At 50.1% G+C, this 23,833-nt stretch overlaps 1 protein-coding gene across 1 annotated transcript; it reads right to left on the minus strand.

Moving 5' to 3' along the window:
• Nucleotides 1-2,889: 2,889 nt before the first annotated feature.
• Nucleotides 2,890-22,341, minus strand: CYP4F22 (cytochrome P450 family 4 subfamily F member 22; the record flags this gene model as incomplete). Its single annotated transcript, XM_081091409.1, has 12 exons — nucleotides 2,890-3,067; nucleotides 3,410-3,492; nucleotides 4,152-4,216; nucleotides 5,017-5,150; nucleotides 7,446-7,575; nucleotides 7,686-7,752; nucleotides 8,782-9,049; nucleotides 13,949-14,070; nucleotides 14,271-14,398; nucleotides 14,515-14,568; nucleotides 18,366-18,510; nucleotides 22,120-22,341. 12 exons carry the CDS (start codon nucleotides 22,339-22,341, stop codon nucleotides 2,890-2,892), a joined length of 1,596 nt encoding a protein of 531 aa, XP_080947535.1.
• Between the last annotated feature and the right edge of the window lie 1,492 nt (nucleotides 22,342-23,833).

Genomic DNA, 23,833 nt, shown 5'->3' on the forward strand with positions numbered 1-23,833 from the left:
CTCAATATCCATCTCAGGATAACAGTACCTGAGAATTAAATGAGATTATTAAATGGAAAGGACACACTAAGAAGTACTCAGTCAACTTAAATATCATTAGTGTTGCCCTGGCCGGCTTGGCTCAGTGGATAGAGCGTCAGCCTGCGGACTGAAGGGTCCCAGTTCGATTCCGGCCAAGGGCACATGCCTGGGTTTCGGGCTTGATCCCCAGTGGAGGGTGTGCAGGAGGCAGCTGATCAATGATTCTCTCTCATCACTGATGTTTCTATCTCTCTCTCCTTCTCCCTTTCTCTCTGAAATCAATAAAGAAATATATTTAAAAATAAGAATAAATATCATTATTGTTATATTAACTTCGGAGACACCCCCAGGCTTCATCACACACACACACACACACACACACACACACACCCTAGTATCTCAGTCTTTGGACTTTAAATACCATCTGAATTCTGAGGCTTCCCAAATGTCTGTCCTAGCCCAGAACTCTCTCCCAAATTTGAGGCCCATCTGTCCACGTGCCAGCTTGACGGCCCAACTGCTCCTGGTCCAAACAGACATGCTAATCTCACCCCCAAAAACAACTTGCTTCATTCAGCATTCCCCATCTCCGTTGATGGTACTCCAATCTTTCCAGGTGCTCAAACCTGGAAACCTGGGGACCTGCCCTTCTCATGAATCCCATCCATTGGCAAAACTGCCAGGACTACCTTCACGAAACAATCATTCTTCATCAGAGTCCATTGCCCCTCTTCACCTGTACAGCCCCCATGTAGGTTTTAGCTACAGTCATCTCTCACCTGGACTAAGGTAGTCACCCCCTCCTCATCTTCTAGTTCTATCCTTGCCTTCTGTAGTCTCTATTCAACATAGCAGCCAACGACTGTACGACAAATCTTATCCCTCCTCTGCTCAGAACCCCCTCTGGCCCCCTATTTTTCTCACAATAAAGTCAGTGACTTTAAGGGCCTGTGTAAATTTACTTATTTGTTTGCTTTTTTAATCACTTGTTATCTGCTCCCCTTTCTAGAAAGTCAGTTACACGAGAGCTCAAACACTGGTCACAGTAGATGTCAATTTGATGAATTCATGATTATTGTAGACGCTGTCATTGTCCCACCTTCTATATCACCATATCAGGGACTATTCCATCACCTAGTTCCCCCAGCCAAAGACTTGAGAATCACCCTAACCTTCTCCTCCACTTATACCCCACCCTTCCTGTCCCACCTGGACCTCAGCCAGGTTTTCCCCTGGGTTTTCAGCCCCCTGTACTCCCTTTCAAGCCACCTCCCTGCCAGCCCAGGCTTGATCATGATGTGTCCGGTTCCTGCTCACACACCCCCTATAGCTCCCTATTGCCCTCAGCATAAGGGCTGAACTGTGACATAGCCCACAGTTCCTACACGATTGGCCCCTCCCCACCCTTCTTCCTTTCTACCCCACTACCCAGGTCCAGCCACTCTGGCCCCTTGTGAGTTCCTCGAGCACACCATGCTCTCCCTCATCTGCATACATTTGCAGGTGCTATTCCTCTGCCTGGAATGCTCTTCTCTCCCTTGTCACCAAATTCTACTCCCACTTCAGCACCAGAGAAGCTCTCCCTGAGCCACCCCCACCAAATGTTATGCTCACCCAGCACCATGGTGTCTCCCTTGGAGCACTTGTCACAAGTTAAGTAAATATTTATATGTAGAATTATTTGCTCAACATTTGTCAACCCTGTCTTCTTGAGGGCAGGAATCAGGCCAGCTGTGCCCCTGGCCCAGTGCTAGCAGACACTTCGTTAATAATGCAGTCTGTTGATGAAATAAATGAATACAAAAGCTGTCCCAAAAAGTCTCAGTTTATGTCCAAGGACAAATGACTTTCCAGCCTCCTAGCTCACAGCTTCCCTCGGCTGCTTCCCAACTGTCCAAGGTCCCTCATTTCCGTGCTGGGCTCTGGATGTCAGGGTCGGGCCCAGCGGTTCTCAACCTGTGGGTCGCAACCCCTTTGGGGGTCGAACGACCCTTTTACAGGGGTCACCTAAATACATCCTGCATATCACATATTTACATTACGATTCATAACAGTAGCAAAATTACAGTTATGAAGTAGCAACGAACATAATTTTATGGTTGGGGGTCACCACAACATGAGGAACTGTATTAAAGGGTCGCGGCATTAGGAAGGTTGAGAACCACTGCTCTAGCCGCTAGACTAGCCGCTAGAGGGTGGATGATGGTGGATGTCTGTATCCCTTGCTTTTATTCTACAAAAATCAACACCCTTAGCAAAGGGCCTTTGAGTAAGGGAGGAAGGAAGGGGTTAGGAAGGAGGGTTCGAGTTTACAAAACAAGAAAAGCAAACAGCAGGGCCACAGGAGGTAGCCTGATGCCTGAGAAGTGCGCCCGTCCGAGCTGGGGGCTTCAGGAAGGCGATATCCAGGTTCAAGGCTCTGACCTCGGGCTCCAGCTCCCAAGTCCTCCGTTTAGAAGCCCGTCAGATCCGCGTGGGGCAGGGCTTGAATTCAGGACGCTGTAGATGTCTGGCCTTAGAGTCTTAGCAGGCTCCGTGGGAGAGGCCTGAAGACTTGAAGCCGCAGGATGCTGGGGGCGGGGTCTGGGCCCAAGGGGTGTGGCCTAGCCTGGCCCTCAAACCAGAGGACAGCACTCGGTGGGTGGGTCCTGGAACTCAAGGGGCGTGGCCTTGCCTTGAGGGGCGTGGCCTGCACCTGCCCGCTGCTCAGTGGAGGACCCTGATCCCCCTGAGCGGAGCCTGGACTTCGAGGGGCGTGGCCTATGTCCACAGGACTTAGGGGCGTGGTCTGGTCCCTCGAGGGCGGGGCTTCGGCCTCTAGGCGGGGCTTAGGCCCCGGGCTCCGCAGGGGCGCACCGGCGCTCAGGCTCAGGCCCGCGGAGGGAGGGGCTCTACGTTGAGCCAGATGCCATTCTCCGTGCGCAATATGAGCTCCGGCTTCCGCCGAACTTTGCGCGTTCGGTCCACGCTCAGGCGGAAGCGCAGCAGAGTCAGCGCCACGGCCACGCGCATCTCGGCCATGGCGAAGCTCTGTCCGATGCAGTTCCTGGAGGAAGAACGACCGTGAGTGGGGTCCCAGGAACTGGGTAAATGACCACCCACCCCTCCGAGCCTGTTTTCTCATTTGTGAAACAGAACAATGCATCAGAGAGCCTTGGGAGCCTAAGAGCCCAGAACGCAGGGCCTGGCGCACAGTAGTTGCACTGAATACTGAGAGTCGCTATCACAGATGTGATCTGGGGGCGTAGGGGTGCACTGAGACAGGAAGAGCATGCCAGGTTGGCAGGTAGGACACCTGGGTGGGATGCGGGCTCTGTCCCAGATAGGCACATCCCTGGCTTTCCACTGGCCTGGGTGTCCCTCCTACACTTGGGCAAACAGTAGTTACCTGGGTCCTGCCGAGAAGGGCACGAAGGCCAGCGGCGAGCGCTGCTGTGGCTTGTCCGGGTCAAAGCGATAGGGATTGTACACCTAAGCAGAAGCAGCCCGGGTGAGTCTGGGGACTTGCCCACCCATATCAGCTTGGCCCCCTCCCTCAGCCTCTGGGGAGCAGCCCAGCTGGACACTGCATTCCAGCCTCACTGCCTCCTTTTGCTATCCAGGCATGCCAGGCTCATTCCCACCCCAGGGCCTTTGCACTTGCTGTTAACTCTGCCTGAAACACACTTGCCCATGCTCTTCACACTTCTCAGGTCTCAGCTCAAACAACTTTCCTCCACAGATCTTTCCTCACCATGTGAGCAAAAGTACTCCTCTACCCCCACCACCACCCCCTCCGTTTTTTATTTCCTGTGTACATTTACCAATATCCCAAATCATCTTATTTTTGCTCTTTTTTCTTTACACTTCACTGTGAGTTCCATGAGGGTAATGACAATATCTTTCTCTGTCCTCAGCACCCAGCACAGGGTCTGGCACACAGTAGGAGCTCAATAATATTTGTGGACTTAATGAATTCGTAGTGAGTGGGGGATCTCGGGGGGAGGGGGGGACCGGGGGAGGGGGTGTGTGAGGCGCTCAAGTCCTGCATCCAGCCCTGATGTCTGGTTCCCTGGGAAGCAGGGCAGGGGAGGCCTCACTGCCCCAGGACTGCCCCTTCTGAAGAGGACAGAGGGAGAAGAGGAGCTCACCTTGGAGTCAGGCCACACTGTGGGGTTGTAGTGGGTCCCATAGATGCTGACCAGGCAGATGATTCCTGTAGGGAGGGGTGAGGTCAGTGGGGCAGAGGGGAGTCAGGGAGACCTGCTTTCCTTGGAGCCATGGTGTTCCATGAGCCATCTGCAACCTTCCCTGCCCATCCTTCCCTGGAAAATGCTTCTGCATGCCTCCCTAAGAGGTCTCCATCCCCTTTCTGGCTGCTCTGCTGTCCACACAGGGCTCTTTCTCACTCACACATCTGGCATTTCTTCTCCTAGGCTCAAACCCCTCCCGTGGCTACCTCCTACCCTGAGGATCAAGTTCAAGTGCCTTAATCTGGCATTGAAGGCCTTTCACTATCTTCACTCCAAGGCTCACCTCCCACATTTACTCTTCCAAGCAGCCCTCCCTGCATTCTTCCCCAGATAGAGCCATCCATCCTTCTTCTGGGCTGCTCCAGCCCCTCTCCCTCCCTTTAGCCCACCCCCGACCTCATGTGGCTGGGAATGTCTGTGCCCTGCTGTATTCCCCAGCCTGGTCCTGGAGATGAGGCCTCTGTAGATCCCCAGCATCACCCAGGACAGGGCTGGGTCTCCAGGGAATATCTGGCAACCGAACGAAACCAATCCTCCCCTACCTGTACCTAGAGAGGGCCCGCCGTGCTCCACCCACTGCTTCCTGTGCATCCATACTCACCCACCTCTATCTCCCCCCTGTACACGGGGTCTCCAGCATCACCCCAGAAGCAACGGCCACACAGAGAGCCATCCCATCTGTGGGGATGGTGAACCTGGGGTGAGCATGATGAGCCCCGTGAGCAACAGAGCAGCCAGGCAGCAGGGAGCACACAGTAGGCACCTTTGGGGATGATGCGCCCATCCGGGAGCTTGATGTCCTCCGTGCAGCGGCGGGAGACCAGGGTCACGGGTGGGAACTGGCGTAGGCTCTCTTTGATGCACATAGTGGTGAAGGGCAGCAGCGTCAGGTCATCCCTGGGGAGCATGGAATGGGGGTGTGGGTGCTCGAGGCCAGGATCTCAGACTTGCCCCAACGGCTAGCATTTGCAGTTGTGCCCTGCACACACCGTTAACCCTGTGGCTGACTCTGAGCAAATCAGAGCAGTGCTAGCGGGCTTCTGCGGGCCCAGCGTTCACCCAGTAACGGATGGATTATGGGGAGTCAGGGCCACTGGAGGAGGTGCCCGGAAAGCCAGCAGCAGCAATTTACCAGCTTGTGTGGATCAACTTCAGTATTAAGAACCCATACCTCCGCTTCCTTTACTGTTATTCACTTAATTTTTTTCCTTTGGAATCCAGAGCCCAACATTGGATTAATTCTAACTCTTCGTTCATGATTTAGTGCAGTGGTCGGCAAACTCATTAGTCAACAGAGCCAAAGATCAACAGCACAACGATTGAAATTTCTTTTGAGAGTCAGATGTTTTAAACTTAAACTATATAGGGAGGTACACTGTTATTAACTTAAATAGGGTGCCCCTAAGGCTTAGGAAGAGCCACACTCAAGGGGCCAAAGAGCCGCATGTGGCTCACGAGCCGCAGTTTGCCGACTCGGATCTAGTGGTTTTCTTTACACCAACAGGTTCTCCTTCAAAGAAACTGTATGTTGCTACTTTAAAGGGCAAATGGCATGCCAGGCATAAAAGTGTCATAAACATAAGCACCACTGGGAAACCAGCAGAGAGTTATTTAGTTCTGGCGAGGCACCATCCCCTGCCCAGTCCTTGGGACCTGGGGCATCGTCTCCCGTTGTTAAAAAGGCAGTTAGTGCCGGCCAGTGTGGCTCGGTGGTTGAGGGTTGACCTATGAACCAGGAGATCACGGTTCAACTCCCAGTCGGGGCACCTGCCCTGGTTTAGGGCTCCATTCCCAGAAGGCCACGGTGCAGGAGGCAGACGACCCATGATTCTCTCATCCATTGATGTTTTTATCTCTCTCTCCCTCTCCCTTCCTCTCTCAATGAAATCAATAAAAACATATATTTTTTAAAAAGGCAGTTAGCACCTGGCCAGAGTGGCTCAGGTGGTTGAGGGTTGTCCCGTGTGCCAAAAGGGTTACCTGTTCAATTCCTGTTCAGGACACATACCTGGGTTTCAGGTTTCATGCCCAGTCAGGAAGCATGACTAAGGCAACCGATCAATGTTTCTCTTTTACATTGATGTTTCTCTCTTCTCTCTCTCTCTCTCTCTCTCTCTCTCTCTCTCTCTCTCCCTCCCTCCCTCCGTCCCTCCCTCCCTCCCTCCCTCTTTCTCTCTAGGCATATTCTCAGGTGAAGATTAAAAAAAAAAAAGAAAAAAAAGCAGTTACCAAGGTGTTAAAGATCCAATAGCACCCACCCGAGAGTTTCTCCCTGAGTTCAGAATCTGAAAGGCTGCCACTGAGCCAGTTTCTCTCTGTCCAATGCTATTTAATGCTGTGTTTTCTTTGCTTCGCCCAGAAGCAGCGCTACACAGCGCACATATGAAGTCAGTTGGATTATTGTTCCTGATTCTTCACTTTTTCTTGTATTCAAATTATACACCTGCACCCTGTGCCCTGTGATTCTGCAGTGCCCTCCACTTCGATGAGTGGAATGTGGTCCCAGCCCATTCGTGTTGCGCCCGGCCATGGGACTTGCTTTAGGTGATGGGATGTTGAGATGCAAGCAGAGGTTTAAGTTGTCCGGCTCTCAGTGATGATGGGACGAGACTTGACTTAGGGTGGTGAGCACACAATAAAATATACAGAAGCTGTCTTCTAGAAGTGTACACCTGAGAGCTGCATCATTTTAATAATCAGTGTCACCCCAATCACATGTTTATCGTCGTGTGCCTCTTTGTGCTTCTGAAGTCTACCTTGAGATGGACATGCCCAGAGTAGTTGCTGGTACGAGGAGCAGGAAGAGCTATGTGGAACAGACCTTAGCCCAAACCTCAGTTTGGAAGCAACCCCATTCAACTCAGCATCGCCCAGCAGTGCAAACGTCACATGCAGACAAGAGCAAGAAATAAAACGAATGCTTGCTGTAAACCCCAAAGATTAGAGGCTGCTTGTTATGCAGCATTACTGCAACCATTGCTAGCTAAGACACTCCTAAGTAAGAACTCCTACTATGAGCTAGGCAGAGACATTGTTGGCATCCTGTTTTACAGTTGAAGAAATTGAAATTAAATTGAATCTTAAGTGATTTTTCACTTAAGATTGAGGTCAGAACATCAATAAGTGGTAGAGCAGAGCAATTCACACCCAAGGCTCAACCTGTCCCCACCATCCCCATGACCCCAGACTGACCATTCTAGCTCCTCCAGCTCCCGGCCTTTCATGACTTCCTGGATCTCTTCCCGGCACTTCTCCTGGTACTCTGGGTGCTTAGCTAGGTTAAACAGCACCCACGAGAGCCCACTGGACGTTGTGTCGTGACCTGCAGGCAAATGGGGAGCTAGCATGGAGGCTTCCTGGAGATAGCAGAGATGCTATCTTCAGGAAATGGGGACCCCCCCACTTCCCCCCAGCCTTGCACCATGTCTTCACCCTCAAACATGAATGTGTCCGCCTCAGCTCGGATGTCCTCATCTGTCAGTTCCTTTCCATCTTCATCCTGGAATGGGCAGCAGACAAGGGTCAGCCCACTTCATCCCACCTTCTGCATGCTAGGGGCTCCTCCAAAGTCATACATGCTCGCCTCTCTCTCTTAAGCCAAGCTTCAGGAGAAAGGATTCCCAGAAGATGGAAGTATGCAACTTGTCTAAGAAAGATGAAAAGAGCCTAACCGGTTTGGCTCAGTGGATAGAGCGTCAGCCTGCGGACTGAAGGGTCCCAGGTTCGATTCTGGTCAAGGGCATGTACCTTGGTTGCGGGCACATCCCCAGTAGGGAGTGTGCAGGAAGCAGCTGAATCGATGTTTCTCTTTCATCGATGTTTCTAACTCTCTCTCCTTCTCCCTTCCTCTCTGTAAAAAATCAATAAAATATATATATTTTTAAAAAAAGGTGAAAAGAGTGGAGGCAAGTCAAAGGTGAGGAGAAGAAAGGAGTTTGTGTTTCTTGAGCAGCTCTAGCACCAACAATCTTGTGATCGGGTCATGTGATCATCCTATATAATAGAGCTAATATGCTAATTAGACCAGACGGCAGAACAACCTTCTGGAATGACCTCCCGGAACAACCTTCCAGAACAACCAGTGGGCAGGGGGTGGGGCCACGGGGCCATCAGCAGCCGGGGCTGCAAAGGCCTACCCTTGCACGAATTTCGTGCATCAGGCCTCTAGTTATGTCATAAATGAGGAAACAGAGGCTCCAAGGGAAGAGTCAGATGACTTAGGTCAAGTATCCATGAGGCATCAGAGTCGGGAGTGGAGTCTAGGGCTGTCTGAGTCCAGAACCCAGGTGCTGCTCAGAAATTCCGCAGAAGCACCACACATGGGTGGCCACCTGTCTCTGAAAGTGTCACATGTCTTCAAGGTCATGTAAGTGTTGCCCTAGCCAACGAACATAGTAAGTCTTACACGTTTTGCATCTGCCTGCATCCTATGCCTCAGTTAGTTTGGGCGTTTATTATTTTAGGCAGTGCCTGCAACTCCTGAGGAGGCCATCCTGGGCAGCGCCCACCCTCCAGGGCCCCGCCGCACCTTGGCCAGGAGCAGCACATCGATGAAATCCAAGGTCTTGCCCTGCTTGGACTTGAGCCAGGCCTCGGCCCCCTGCTGGCGCAGCGCCAGCCGCCGCTCCTGGATGACCTCGGTGGTGAAGCTGTGCACGGTGTCGCAGGCCTGGCGGAATCGCCGCCCGTCGGCTGTGCGGTAGTAGATGAAGTCGATGTAGTGGTGCAGGCGATACTGGCGTCGGACGGACAGCGCGCTCAGCTCAATGATGGCTGAGATGTAATCGCTCATCTTCCTGCCGGGGAGAAGGGCCATCAGTGCAGAGCCACGCTTCCTCTCCCAGTGGGTAAGTGACAAAGAGGCCCTGGCCCTAGCCGATTTGGCTCAGTGGGTAGAGCGTCGGCCTGCGGACTGAAGGGTCCCGGGTTCAATTCCGGTCAAGGGCACATGACTGGGCTTGATCCCCAATATGGGGTGTGCAGAAGGCAGCCAATCAATGATTCTCTCTTATCATTGATGTTTCTATCGCTCTCTCCCTCTTCCTTCCTCTCTGAAATCAATAAAAATATTTTTTTTTAAAAGAGAGAGGCCCTGGATTAGCTATATTTTCTTGTATTCCCGATGCTCTACCATCTGGGACCTCCCTGACTAGAGAGACACTGCCCCCCCCCCCCGCCCCCCGTCCCCACTAGCCTATTCTTAGAGACTCACCCAAAAGCATGCCTTTCTTTGGGAAACCAACCAATCCATAGCCCCTACTCCAAACCTTATCAGGCTGAGCCCCTACCCCCCTGCCTTAATCACCAAGTACTGGACAGCCAGGGGCACCCTTTTGCTCCAGAGCCTGATGAAATATTCCAAACGAGCCAATCCTAAGCCTGCATGCCCTGCATTTCCCACTTATTCCTAGAAACGCCCCCAAAAGGCTTTTGCCATGCTTTCTCCTAGTGCTTCTCCCTGTGGCCCGGTGTCGTGTGGCATTTCCCCTCCTCTTGGGAGCCTCATGGTGATCATTTTCTGAACTGCTGGGCCTCACCATACCTGGATAAAACTACAATCTGGGTGCATTTTAGAACAGGCCCAAAGAGGGATGAGGAATTCCAAACTGATGTGACAGCACTGAAATTAAACTGCCACAACCCATAGAGTGGGAGAAAATATTTGCAAATCATGTATCTGATGAGGACCTTGTATCTACACTACTTAAAGAACTCTTAACACTCAATAATAAAAAAAAGACATACCCCAATTTAAAAATGGGCAAAGGATATGAATAGACATTTCTCCAGAGAAGATACGAAAATGCCCAACAAGCACATGATAAGATATTCAACATAAGTAGCCAAATGTAAATCAAAATCGCAATGAGATACCACTTTACCCTGACTAGGATGGCTATAACCAAAAAAAAAAAAAAAAAAAAAGAAAACAACACAGATAATCACAAGTATTGGTGATAATATGGAGAAATTAGAGCCCTCACATACTACTGGTGGGATCCTAAAGTGATCGTAAAAACCACGTTAGGAAAAAGTCCAACAGTTCCTCAAAAAAGTTAAACATAGAATTATCATATAACCCAGCAATTCCACTCGTAGGTATATATGCAAGAAAATTAAAGACATACATGTACTCGAAAACTTGTGCACAAATGCTTATAGCAGCATTATTCATAATAGCCCCAAAGTGGAAACAACCCAAATGTCCATCAACAAATAACCAAGTAAACAAAATGTGGTTTTACGCAGTAAGTGGAATGTTATTCAGCAATTTTTGAAAAATGAATTACTGATGCACACGACAACATGGATAAATCTGAAAACATTGTGGTGAGTAAAAGAAAGCAGGAACAAAAGTCTGTATGATTCCACCCATGAAATTTCCATAGTAGATGACTGTAGACACAGAAGGAAGATGAGTGATTGCCTAGATCTGGAGGAGAAGTGGGTTCTGGGAGGTGAGTGCTCACACGTAGGGGTAGTTTGAATCACAGTGTGATGCTGTAGGCCAGTGGTCGGCAAACTGCGGCTCGCGAGCCACATGCGGCTCTTTGGCCCCTTGGGTGTGGCTCTTCCACAAAATATCGACTTCTGCGCACGGGCCCCGAAGTTTCAATCACACTGTACGTGCACACCCACACGTGGTATTTTGTGGAAGAGCCACACTCAAGGGGCCAAAGAGCCACATGTGGCTCGCGAGCCGCAGTCTGCCAACCACTGGTGTAGGCGGTGGTATCTCTCCAGGTGGCTGACTAGTCCTTTCTCTGCCTTGCTTGTTTCCACGTCAGCAGAATTTGAAATGGCTGGCAGTGGGCGGGAAAGGACCCCGGGAAGGCCAGGGTGAAGGCAGATTCTTGCTCACAGAGGGTGGCTTACAGTTTCCACTGAACTGTATTCATTGACACCTAAAATCTAGGACGACCAGCCACGGACATGTGGGCACGACCGCTGCTGTGTACAACGCAGTCATCTGGACTACCTCACCACAGAGTCCATTAAATTGGCAAGAAATGCATCAAAAGACTTAAAGGTAAAACATAATTACCCCTCCTCGTTTGAAACTTGCTATTCATGGAGATGAAGAATGGGACTCTCTCATCAAGGCTATGATTGCTAGTGGCAGTGTCATTCCACACACCCACAAATCTCTGACTGGGAAGAAAGGACAGCAGAAGTCTGTCTAAAGCAGCAGTTCTCAACCTGTGGGTCGCGACCCCTTTGGCGGTCGAACAACCCTTTCACAGGGGTCGCCTAAGACCATCCTGCAGATCAGATATTTACATTACGATTCATAACAGTAGCAACATTACAGTTATGAAGTAGCAACAAAAATAATTTTATGGTTGGGTCACAACATGAGGAACTGTATTTAAAGGGCCAGCCCTAACCGGTTTGGCTCAGTGGACAGAGCGTTGGCCTGCGGACTGAAGGGTCTCAGGTTCGATTCTGGTCAAGGGCATGTACCTTGGTTGCAGGCACATCCCCAGTAGGAGGTGTGCAGGAGGCAGCTGGTCGATGTTTCTCTCTCATCGATGTTTCTAACTCTCTATCCCTCTCCCTTCTTCTCTGTAAAAAAATCAATAAAATATATTTAAAAAAATTAAAAAATAAAGGCCAGAAGGTTGAGAACCACTGGACTCAAAGGGATGCTTGGATTTCTTATGATCTCAGGACTCTAAGTACTCTAACAGCTGTCCAGTATTGGCGAATCCAGGGGACTGTATCTCTGTGGAAAACACAATTTTGCCTTTTTGTAATTCTATTTGAGCAAGTTGGAAATTTAATTAGCTTTCCTAGCAAACAAATGTCTGCATTTGAGTCTTAACCTTATTTAAGTGTTACCTGTGGCTTCAAAGAAGCTATTGATTCTAACATAATGAGTTTTGATTGAGATGACGGTTTTTTTTAAAACTGTTTGGATTTTAACTGTGATACGAAAGTTACATTAACAAATGTATGGTTTTGTACAGACATTATTTCCACTCTGATGGATAAACTAAAGTCATATCATCCCCCAAAATAAAATATACAGGGTTTCTTTTTGGTGAAAATATTCTAAAATTTATTATGGTTGGATTGTATACTTTCAATGAGTGAATTGTATGGTATGTGAATTACATCTCAGTAAAGCTGTTATTAAAACAATAACAACAGCCCTGGCCAGGTGGCTCAGTTGGTTGTACCGTCATCCCATACACCAAAAGGTTTTGGATGCTATTCCCGGTCAGGGCACATACCTAGGTTGTGGGTTCGACCCCTGGTCTGGGTGCAAACAGGAGGCAACAGATTCATATTTCTCTCTCACATTCTCTCATTCTCTCATTCTCTCCCTCCCACCCCCCATTCCTCTCTCTCTCTAAAAATCAACAAAAACATATCCCCAGGTGAGGACTTAAAAAACAAAACAACAATCATAACAAAATCACTGCGGGGGAGGGGGTCAAGGAGCTGTCCTTGGTCCTGAAGTGTGCTTGTTTTCGTACACTTTCATAGTCGGTCATTTTTTTGTTTATTTATTTGTTCATGGTTACTGCTTTTTCCCCCACCAACATATAAGTTCCAGAAGAGCAAGACCTTGTCTGTTTTATTGACCATTGTATTTACAGCCTAGTCCAGGGCTAGCAAATAGTAGACACTCGGTAAATATTTCTTAGATTGATTAATTAATTGATTAATTGCTAAGGTCATCTCCACCTTACCCAATTGAAACATATCCCTGCAAAGCCCTGAGTAACAAAGTCAGAAGCTTGTTATTGAGGACCTACTATGTGCTGCAAACTTGACATTCATTGTGCCCCTTATTTCTTATATCCCCGCCTAGATTATAAGCTCCAAAGAAATGGGTTTTTGTCTGTTTCCCTACCATATTCCCAGTAGCTAGCATAGTGCCAGGCACATAGTAGGTACACAGTGAATATCTGATGAATGAATGAATGAACCAGGGCAATGGTTATTTTACTAATTCATTCAACAAATACTCACAGGGCTCTACTGTGTTCCTGGGCAGTGCTATATCATTTTATTCTTAAAGCATCTCTCGGACAGTCAGGGATGGTCATCAAACAAAAAAACAGAGGCTCAGAAAGTGGGGGGATACTTTCCAAAGACCATATAGTCTTCATAGACTAAGGGAAACTAGCATTTACTGAGCACCTATTATGTGCAAAGCCATCCTATCTAATAATAGACAAACATGGTAATTGACCATACCTTCGCTACGCCTCCCATTGGCTAATCAGCATGATATGCAAATTAACCGCCAACAAAGATGGCGACTAATTTGCATACTGCAGGCAGGGGGAGCCAGCGCGAGCTGCCATCCAGGCGCCTGTGTGCCACCTAAGCCCTGCCACCAGCTGGGACTCCGGTGTGCGTCCCTGGGCAGCGGGGCTTGGTGGCGCAATCGACCTGAGGAAGCCCTATTCTTGCAGGAAATTTCCTGCAACAGACTTCTAGTTGATTCATATTATCTCATTTAATTCCCACACCATGACTATGGGGAAGGAATTGGAATTCTAATGGGGGTGGGGGGAGATAAGGAAACAGGCTCAGAGAGGTGATGTCAGTTTCCTGGAACCACACAGCCTGTCTGGCAGAGCACCAGCAGCCCATAGGTGCCTAACACCACCTTTCTCCTCCCACCACCTTGCCCTGAAAGCAGCTAGTCCTGTCTTCCCCAGGTAGGCCACACTCACTCCTGGCAGTTGCTATTGTAGCTGAAGACACATTTCTGGAGACTGTCCAGGGTCATGAGGCTGACATGCTCAAACATATCAAGGGAGACCACTGGACCCTCCGCCAGGCGCCGCCATTTAGCCTGGAAGAGAGAGACAGCAAATGGGCACAAAGAATGCAGACTTAAAGCCTGGCTGACAAGGACCTAGCTGCACGCTCACTACAAGCCAAATACAGATAAAGGAAGTGAGGCTTTGTGACGTCACATGGCTCACCGGTGAGTTGGAGCCTGACCAGTCTCACTTCCAGGACATCCTCTGCCCATGAAACCTTGGGACTCACATGCATGATGTTGGTGCACTGGTTGAATATCTTCATGTAGGGCTTCAGGATGTCAAAGTGGAAGGCAGGTGTCAGCAGGCGGCGGTGCCGGCTCCACTTCTCACCTTTGCTGAGCAGCAGCCCATCCCCTGGGCCCAGAAGACGGAGGTGAGGGGTCTCTCTTATTACTCTAAGACACCCCAAGAAACCTCATGCTCCACCCCCCTCTTCCCTGAAGCCCCAACCTATCCAGTCCCACACTCACCTAGCCAAGGCTTCAGGAAGCCATAGAAAAGGTCATCCTTGGGGGCAATGGCGGCTGTGGAGACAGAGGAGCAACGATGACTCAATACAGAATTCTGACCTTTGACCTCTGCTTCTGACCTCCTTGGGACTCCTCTCTGGGCTCCAACCTCCCACCTCACCCCTCCAATCCATCCTAACACCTACCCCAGAAAGATCCTTATAACATGCTGACCTGAACATGAGGCTCCCCTGCTCAAACACCTCCCATGGCTCCCTATCGCCCTGGTAAAAAAAGTTCAAGCTCAGGTTAGCATTGAAATCCCTGTCCCATCTTGCCCCTGTGTGCGTCTCCCACCTCATCCTTCAACACCCACTAAGTAACCCCAAAAGCTGTCTCTCACTTCCAAACCTTTGCCCAGGCTGTGCTCCCCATCCTGAATGGCCTTCTCCAACTTCATCCATCCCCACTTTTCTGCCAGCTCAGGCCACCGGAATTGTATCTTCTATGCTTGCCTCCATCCTTGCCCTCTCCAGCCTGTCCTGAACCCTGGCCCCATGGGGATCTTAACTGACTCTACATCGGACCATGTCCCTTCCTGCACCAGTTTCTCAGCCCATTTTCAAAGCCCTAAGTGAACTACCCCAGTCCAGACAGCTCTCAAAACATCTCTATCCCCACCCCACCCCACCCCACCCCCAACACATACTTAATGTTCTAACATCATAAAACTTTTCTCAGCTCCTTGGGAAAAGCTGTGTTCTCTCTCTGCTCTGCTTCTTTCCACCAGATGCCTCTCTGCCTCAAACACTCTTTTCTCATCTTTCTAGTCTCCACGTGAATACCATACCCTCCCCGACCAATCACTCTGGATTGCATCCCTCCCGTAACAATCACCTTAAGGGGAGGGACCACGTTCATCTCTGATACATGGGTGCTAAATAAATTTTTGTTGTATGAATGAATCAGTCAAAGAATGAATGGATGGATGGATGGATGGATGGATGGATGAATGAATGAATGAATGAATGAATGAATGAATGAAAAAGCGAATGAATTAGTGAATGGATGAATGAATGGATGGGTAAGTGAGTGGGTGGGTGAATTCCTTTTCTATATGCTAAACAAATTTGGGACAGAATGGGTAGGGGCCTAGGAAGGAAGTACCTGAAACTCAAGTGATGTCACTTTATCTGAGCTGTGACTCAGCTGGCTACACACACACTCCCCAGGAATTGGCCAATCACTCACACAGTCATCTGTCCACTCATTCATTCCCCCATTGAACACAGGCCTCTTCTGCCACCTTTCCGTGCCCAACCCATGCTGGATGATGCTGGAAACCCAGAGATGGCTCAGCTCCACACCCTGCCTGGAGGAGCTCGGGGCGGGGTGGGTGGGAAAGGGAAGCAGAAGCACGCCATGCAGTTATCAAGATGGTAGGAAGTGTGTCATGAGAGAAGGGAGGCACAGAGAAAAGGCTGTTGGAAGTCACGGCGAACTCCCTGGAAGAGGAAATATTGGAGAGGAAAGTGGGAGTCTAGCTGTTCTCCTCTCTGGACTCTGGACTCCGAGCTAGGACTCCCAGAAGGCCTTCTGACTCACCGACCTGTCCAATGGTTGTCCTTTCCAAATACCTCGCCCCCAGAGTAAAACACAAGCTCACTCGCTTTGCACAAAGGCACTCTGTGTCCAACTCCTGTCTAACTTTTTACTTTTCCACACACATCATCTTCACTCCAGACACCCCAAATCGCCTGAATCCCCCCAGCACTGATCATTGCTACAATGTGAATGAACTTCAAAAACATTATGCTGAGTGAAAGAATTCCGTCACAAAAGACCACATTCTGTATCATTCCTTTCCTATGATATATCCAGAATAGGAAAATCCATAGAGACAGAAAGCAGATCAATATTCACCAGGAGATGAGGAGGGGGAAATGGTAAGTGATTACTTAATGGGCACAGCGTGTTTTACGGAGTCATGAAAAATTTTGAAACTAGAGAGAGCCGATGGATGGTTGCACAACGTTGTGAACACACTAATTATCTTACACTCTAAAACTGTGCACTTTACAATAGTTAATTACATGTTATGTGAATTCCATCTCAATAAAAAATGAGTGTATCAAACCAAGCTATAATTATATGCCTATCTATCTATCACGCCTTGTCCTCTGTAAAGCATTTTCACCTTCTTCCTCGCATTAATGTTCTCTGTCCCAAATGCCCATTAGGAGATAAAAACAAAACAAAACAAAACAAAACACAGAGGGTCCAAGAGGACTCACGCCTTCCTCAGGGCCCATCGGCTGTGCTGGTTTAAGCTCAGAGCAGCAAGACCCCCAAGGAGGCCCCAGAGGGAGATGGAGTCTGAGTTTTGGGCCAGACCTGTCCCATCCCAGGGGGGTAGGCATGGACGGGCAGGGGCACCCTGAGGCCAGGCCCCACGCTCCCCAACCTGAAGTCCCCATCCTGCTCCTCTGGTGGGGGAGGCCGTGGTATCCTGCCTGTCCTGAAGGAGGGGTGGGGGGAGAAAGAGGCGTCAGCATTTACTTAGTGCCAAGCTCATGTGGGGGCTCTACTTCCTGATCTACTTGGAGTCTCAAACCGTGCAGGATGACATTTAGGAAACTAATGCTCTGGGGGTTGGGGGGAGAAGGAAGGGGGTGGGTGAGAAGGAGAAAAGGAAGAGGCAGGGAGAGAAAGAAAAACATGTATATTAAAAAGACAGAAGAGAAGAAACCCTTATTAGCACCTACCTACATTATATATTTTTAGTCTTCACAACAGTCCCATTTTACAGATCAGAAACTGAGGCCCAGAGAGCCTGAATGAATTTCTGGGTCACACAGCAAGTATGTGCTCCCGTCAGGATTGGAACCAGCCCACCCAAGACCTGGCCCCAAGGCTCTTCCCAAACGCAGTGCCCATCCCTTGAAAGAGTCACCTCTCCCAGGGCCTCAGTTCCTCGTGTGTGCAACGGGGATGGTCACCCCTCACAAATGCAACAATGGGGGATGTAAAGGCATGGGGAGGGCATCGCGGGGGAGGGAAGGATGACAGCCCCTTACTCTTTTCATGGCTCCTGGTGGCAGCCTTGAAGGCAGTCTCCAGACGTATGTTTGTAGAGGCCCAAGCTGAGGCAAGAGATCCTAAAGCTCCTGGGACTCTTTCTTTCTCATCCCTGTTCTCTCAAATGCCCCCTGATGCTTTTGAAGGTGCCCAGCTACCTACATGTGAGACCACACTGAAGACAGAGACAGACACACTCAACCCCAAACAGTGTGGACTGAGAATGGGAAAGTCCCGGAGAGAGGGGGATGGTCTGCTGGGGAGTCGGGAAAACCTTCCAGGAGGAGGGGAGGGGGGTCATTGGAACTGGGTGTTGAAGGCTGAGCAAGAGCTTACCACGCACACTTGGGAGCCCTACACAATGGGGTGGGTGTGGATTGCAGAAGAAAGAAACAATCCTTCTAGATCTCTCTCTCCGCCAGTCAGAGTCAGCCCAAGTGAAGAAAGCAGGCTATAGGTTGGGATAGTCAGAACCCAAATGATGGGAGTGCCATTAGAATTAAGCAATAACCAGTTAACAAAATCTTGGGCAAACAACTACTTATCCAAACCTGTTTGCGTCTGACTTCCCAGTGGATGGGCATTCTCTTAAAGTTCCTGGGACTCTATTAACCATACCTTTTCCCATGCTATTCCCACTCTCTGTGTTGCCATTTCTGCTTTGGCGAGCTCCTATTCATTCTTCAAAGCCCTACTCAAATGACCCTTATTCTGGATAGCCCACCTGCCTAGAAGCCCTGGTGGACTCTGGGAGTTGAGGGTTTACCCATCACTCAGAGGCCCAGCCCACCTACCTGAGGCGCTCACCACGGGTTTGATGTAATCAGGGTGCACCAGAACCACCAGTGGCAAGACAGGTCCCATCCACACCAAGATCACATGGTGCATGTTGTCCAGCACCTTCTTCTCATCCTGGAGACCCATCTCATTTGGGAGGTACTGTGGGGGTGGTAGGAAAGGAGAGTGAGGAGGTGTCCAGCCCCAGCTTTTGCCAGTCCTTCCCCCCTGCCGCCTCCCTGCACCCCAAACAAGCCGAGAAGGACTATACGACTGCAGACAGTGGCTGCACCTCACTGAGCCTCCACTTCCACATCTGAAAAGTGGGGAAGAATCAACTCTCTGTCTGAGGACAGCTGAGAGAATTCATGGGATACCAAAGCATCAGAACCCCAACGCGGGGCCTGACACACAGCTGATGCTCAAGAAATAAAAACAGGCACAGTAAACACATTCATGATAATGGTTGGTATTTATCAAGTTTTTGCTCTGTTAGTAATAAACTATTCCTAGTATTATCATATTTAACACACACGTGTTCTTGCAATGTTGGGCACTGTTTGGGGCATTTTTCACAGATTTATATGTTCAACCCACCCAAGAACCCAGTGACAGAATTGCTACTATTTCCCCTTTTTACTTTATCTGAAGTTACAGGTAAGTGGCTGTCCTGGTTTGGCCTCCCCAGAAACAGGTCCTGAGACAAGAGTTCTAGGGCAGGTAGTTTATTTGGGTGATCCCAAAAAACATGGGGAAGGGGGGAAGCGACAGAGGCAAGGAAGGTAGCCAGAAAAGAATAAGTTGTCAAGAAAGTGACCACCATGGGCAACCAGGGCTCGGTGCCCCGAGGGACCCCTGCGGGGACACGTATCTCAGCGTCAACCCACCAGCTCACACGGTCCCGTAGTCACTGGCTGAGAGCCCTCCTGGGGCTTTAACGCTCAGGCTCGCCGTCCACACGGCAGAGTGGGCCCCTGCTGCTGGAAAAAGCCCTGGAACACAGGTGCTGGCAGCCGGAAGTCAGGCCATTGCACCCAGAAATGGGCCCAGAGGATATGGACAGGCACTGGGCACCACCGGCCGTTATGGCGGAGCCAGGATTTGAACACAGGCCACCCGGCTACAACACGCCCGCTCTGAACCAACATGCTCTATGAAACAGAAACACTTCAGGCTCAATGTCAGATGCATCTGAACTCAAATCCACCCTCAGCCACTGTGTGACCTTGGGCAAGTCACTTAACCTCCCTGAGCCCCAAAGACGGCATCCATAATATAGGGCAGATCCATCCTTATTTCACAGGCTGTGAGAATTAGGGGAGAGCTCAGATCCGAAGGGGCCTAACCCAGTGCCTGGCCAGTGGTGAGGCCCAGCAATTATAGAATGAACAAATGAACACATGACTCCTCTGTAGCTCCGATGACTCCTTCTCTATCAGGATCGGCCTACCTATAGGACCACCATCCAAACCAGAGGAGTAAGGGCATTGGAGATGCAGCATGAAAGATGAGTAGAAGTTCTTCTAACAGGAAATTATATTCTGGGCAGAGGGCACAGTTTCCGCAAAGGCCATGAATGGGGGGGACGTGGGCGTCTTGTGACAGGAATAGGAAGTCATTCCATGGAATGGGAAGGGGTTGGTGGGACAGGGGAGGAGGGGAGGAGCTGGAGCAGAAAGGGCCCTGAACACCTTCAGACAGCAGTGGGAAGTCATGGAGTGTGTGTGAGCAGGGGAGGGACATGGTGGATTCAAGAATCCCTCTAGAGACAGGAGGAGGGACGGACTGAAGAAGTGAGACTGGAGGCAGGGGTCCGGGGGGGGGGGGGGGCATGAGGCCTGAGCAGAGGTGAGGATGGAAGAGAGGGATGGGATTCAGGCACAAACAGGCAAAACCTGACAAGTGCTGGCCCCAGGGGGATAATTCCAAAAAGTAAGCTAAATAAATGTTCTTTGTACTATTGAGTGGAAATGCATCTCCCACTTCCTTCTTCAGAGACACTCCCTCTAAGCAGTATCTAAAATGTTTCTCGATGTTTCTGTCCCTGCAGGACCCAGACGCTGAGCTGCACCATTGTGTAGCCGGTTCCGTGCCAAGCCCGCCCCAGAGGTGACTGCAGGAATCATCAAAACAATCCCATGAGGCTATGAGGCATGAGCACAGTCCTTGCAATACAGATGGGAAGTCTGAGGCCTGGAGGGGAAGGAGCTTGCCCAAGGCCACACGGGCAGCAGATGGTCGATAGGGCATCAGGTCCATGCTCCCTCTCCCAAGTCCTCTTCCACACTCAGCATGGGGCCTCAGAGCCTTCAGGACTCTGGACTTCTCTCCCCTGGCCTGTGAAGTCCTTCTAGAAAAACCCAGCCTTTCTTATCCAGAAAATAGAGGTAGGCCCTAACCGGTTTGGCTCAGTGGATAGAGCGTCAGCCTGCAGACTCAAGGGTCCCAGGTTCGATTCCGGTCAAGGGCATGTACCTTGGTTGCGGGCACATTCCCAGTAGGGGGTGTGCAGGAGGCAGCTGGTCGATGTTTCTCTCTCATCGATGTTTCTAACTCTCTATCCCTCTCCCTTCCTCTCTGTAAAAAATCAATAAAATATATATTTTTTAAAAAAAAGAAAATAGAGGTAGCAGAGGGAAGAGAGCTAAGAGCAGGTGTGTTGGAGCCAGAGAGCTGGGTGTGGACTCCGGCTCTGCCGTTCACAAGCTGTGTGACCTAGAGCCAGTCACTGCAGCTCTCTGAGCCCCAGTGTTTTCGGGTGCAGAGTAAGGAGAGTAAAGGGACCTACCTCCTAGGATTGTCAAGAAGACTAAAGGAGTAAACATTTATAAATCATCTGGCATAATACTGGCATAATACTTGGCCATGTGAAATAAGAAATAAAATGTGCCCTGGCTGGGTGGCTGAGTTCATTGGAGTGTCGTCTCAAGCACCGAAAGGTTGTGGGTTCGATCAAGTACAGAAGGCAGCCGATAGATCTTTCTCTCTCACATCCATGTTTCTTTCTCTCTCTCTCTCTCTCTCTCCCTCTCTCCCTCAAATCAAATTTTTAAAGAATCTTTTTGTTCAATTTATTGATTTTTAGAGAGAGAGGAAGGGAGAGGAAGAATGAGAAACATCAATATGAGAGCAAAATACCAGAGTGAAACAGTGATCAGATGCCTCCTGTACACCATGTACCAAGGATCCAGCCTGCAACCTGGTATGTGTCCCAACCAGGAGTCAAACTGGCAACCTTTTGGTGCGCTGGACGATGCCCAACCAACTTTTCACAGAATATATGTCTTCAGGTGAGGATTAAGGAAGAAAGAAATGAAATGAAATGCAAGGAAAGGGTTGGCGCCGTGACCTGGGACTACAGCATTAAAGAGGGAGATAAAGTATGGAACCAAGTTGGGGTTGGGGATGGAGCAACAAAATCTACAGGACCATGCCCCCCTCATCCCCACCTGGGCCCTAGAATCTGATGAACTTCACAGGCATTGGTGCTTGTATTCTGAATATGAAATCTTATTATATCACAGGATATAACCTATATCATATGAAAGGTACAGCCATAGCCTGGAATTACAGAGAAAGCTTTGCCGGAAGCTCTGCCTCATCCCAGCCACGTGACCTTGGGCAAACTGCTTGCCCTTTTCTGAGCCTCAGTCTTACATCCTGGCTCCAACCAGTTTCTTGGGGGGAGGGGGGGGGGGAGAAGCCAACAGTCCATCAGGCTCCCTGAATGCATGGGATCCGCCCAGCCCTGCCCGCCCGGCCCACACGCACCATGCCCAGGTGGCCCAGCAGCCAGTTGCGCCGGGGCGGCTGGGGGAAGCAGCGCAGCCGGCGGCAGGTGACGTAGAAGTGCCAGCAGAGCCGCAGCAACCGCAGCAGCAGGTGGAAGAGGAAGACGAGCAGGGAGAGGAGGAGCGCGGACACGGCATACAAGCGGAAGGTGGTCTTCTCCAGGCCCAGCAGGCGCAGCAGGTGTTCCGTGATGGGCAGCATCCTGGGGGGACACACGGGGTAGGGGTCAGTGCCGATGGAAACCGCCCTCCGGCCACCCGTGTGCCATATGCACATGCACAGTGGCCTGTGGAGTCAAGCCTGGTGTGCCTGGCACACAGTAGGTGCTCAATACGTGTGAGTCCCAGAGGCCAAGAGCACATCTCTCCCCTGCCCTCAGCAGTGGTCTCCGCCAGCTGGCCAGACGGATGCCCCAGAGCCCCCCCACAGGCCCTCAGCCTTGACTTTGCAGGACATCCCTCCTGACTTCTCTGCCCCCGCGGCTGGTCACGGTGCTGGAAAATGAAGACACGCCCTGCCCCCAAAGCAGCTCTCATTAATGACGGGGGAGCATTGCTAGATAAAGACGCCAGCGCCTTCTCCCCTTGGGTGCAATGACCCTGAGGTGTGGGTTCCACGTGCACTACCAACGGGGTTAAACTTCAGCTGGCCACAATAGAAAGTTTCTCTGTGAAATGCTCTACTGCTTTCTCCTCCTCCTCGGCCTCCTCCACCTTCACCTCCTCCTTCTTTAAATGGAGATAAGGGTCACACGACATAGAAGGAACCATTTTAAAGTTCACAGTCCAGTGGCACCTAGTGCATTCACACTGTTGTGCAACCATCACCTCTACCTAGTCCCAAAATGTTGTCATCACCCCAAAAGGAAACCCCGTCCCCCTGAGCTCCCCATTCCCCCCATACCTACAGCCCCTGGCAGCCACTGATCAACTTGCTGTCTTTGTGTAATTACCTGCTCTGGACATTTCATATCAATGGAATCATACCACATGTGACCTGTGTTTGGCTCCTTGGACTCGGCATGATGTTCTCGAGGCTCGTCCACATTGTGACATGCGTCAGCGCTTTATTTCTTCCATGGTAAGTAGTGACTTTCCATGGTAAGGATATATCACAATGTGTTTACTCATTCATCTGTTGATGGACATCTTAGATGTCTCCACCTTTTGCCTATTGGGACATGTGCTGCTATGCATCTGTGCGGACATGTATTTGTTTGAGTCCCTGTTTTCACTCCTTTCAGGTTCACATCCTCCTTGCCTACCGGCTTATTCTGGGATCACTTCCCAGATAAACTGCTTGCCCTCAAATCCCTGATCTAGGGTCAGCTCCTAAAGCAGCCAACCAAAACAAGGTGGGCGGGTAACAATAATAATAACTCAGTGACCAGAACCGGTGCCCTGACTACACGCTGTCTCATGGAATCTTAAATCAATCCTTAGAGGGAGGTCCCATCATTCTCTCTATTTTCTTTTCTTTAAAAAAAAAAAAACATGTTTTATTGATTTCAGAGATAGGGAGAGGGAGAAAGAGATAGAAACATGAATGATGAGAAAATCATTGATCAGCTGCCTCCTGCACTCCCCACACTGGGGATTGAGCCTGAAACCCAAGCATGTGCCCTGACTGGGATTGAACTGTGACCTCCTGGATCATGGGTCAGTGCTCAACCACTGAGCCACACCAGCCGGGC

This window comes from Myotis nattereri, assembly GCF_964212035.1.
Source record: "Myotis nattereri genome assembly, chromosome: 5".
NCBI lineage: Eukaryota > Metazoa > Chordata > Mammalia > Chiroptera > Vespertilionidae > Myotis > Myotis nattereri.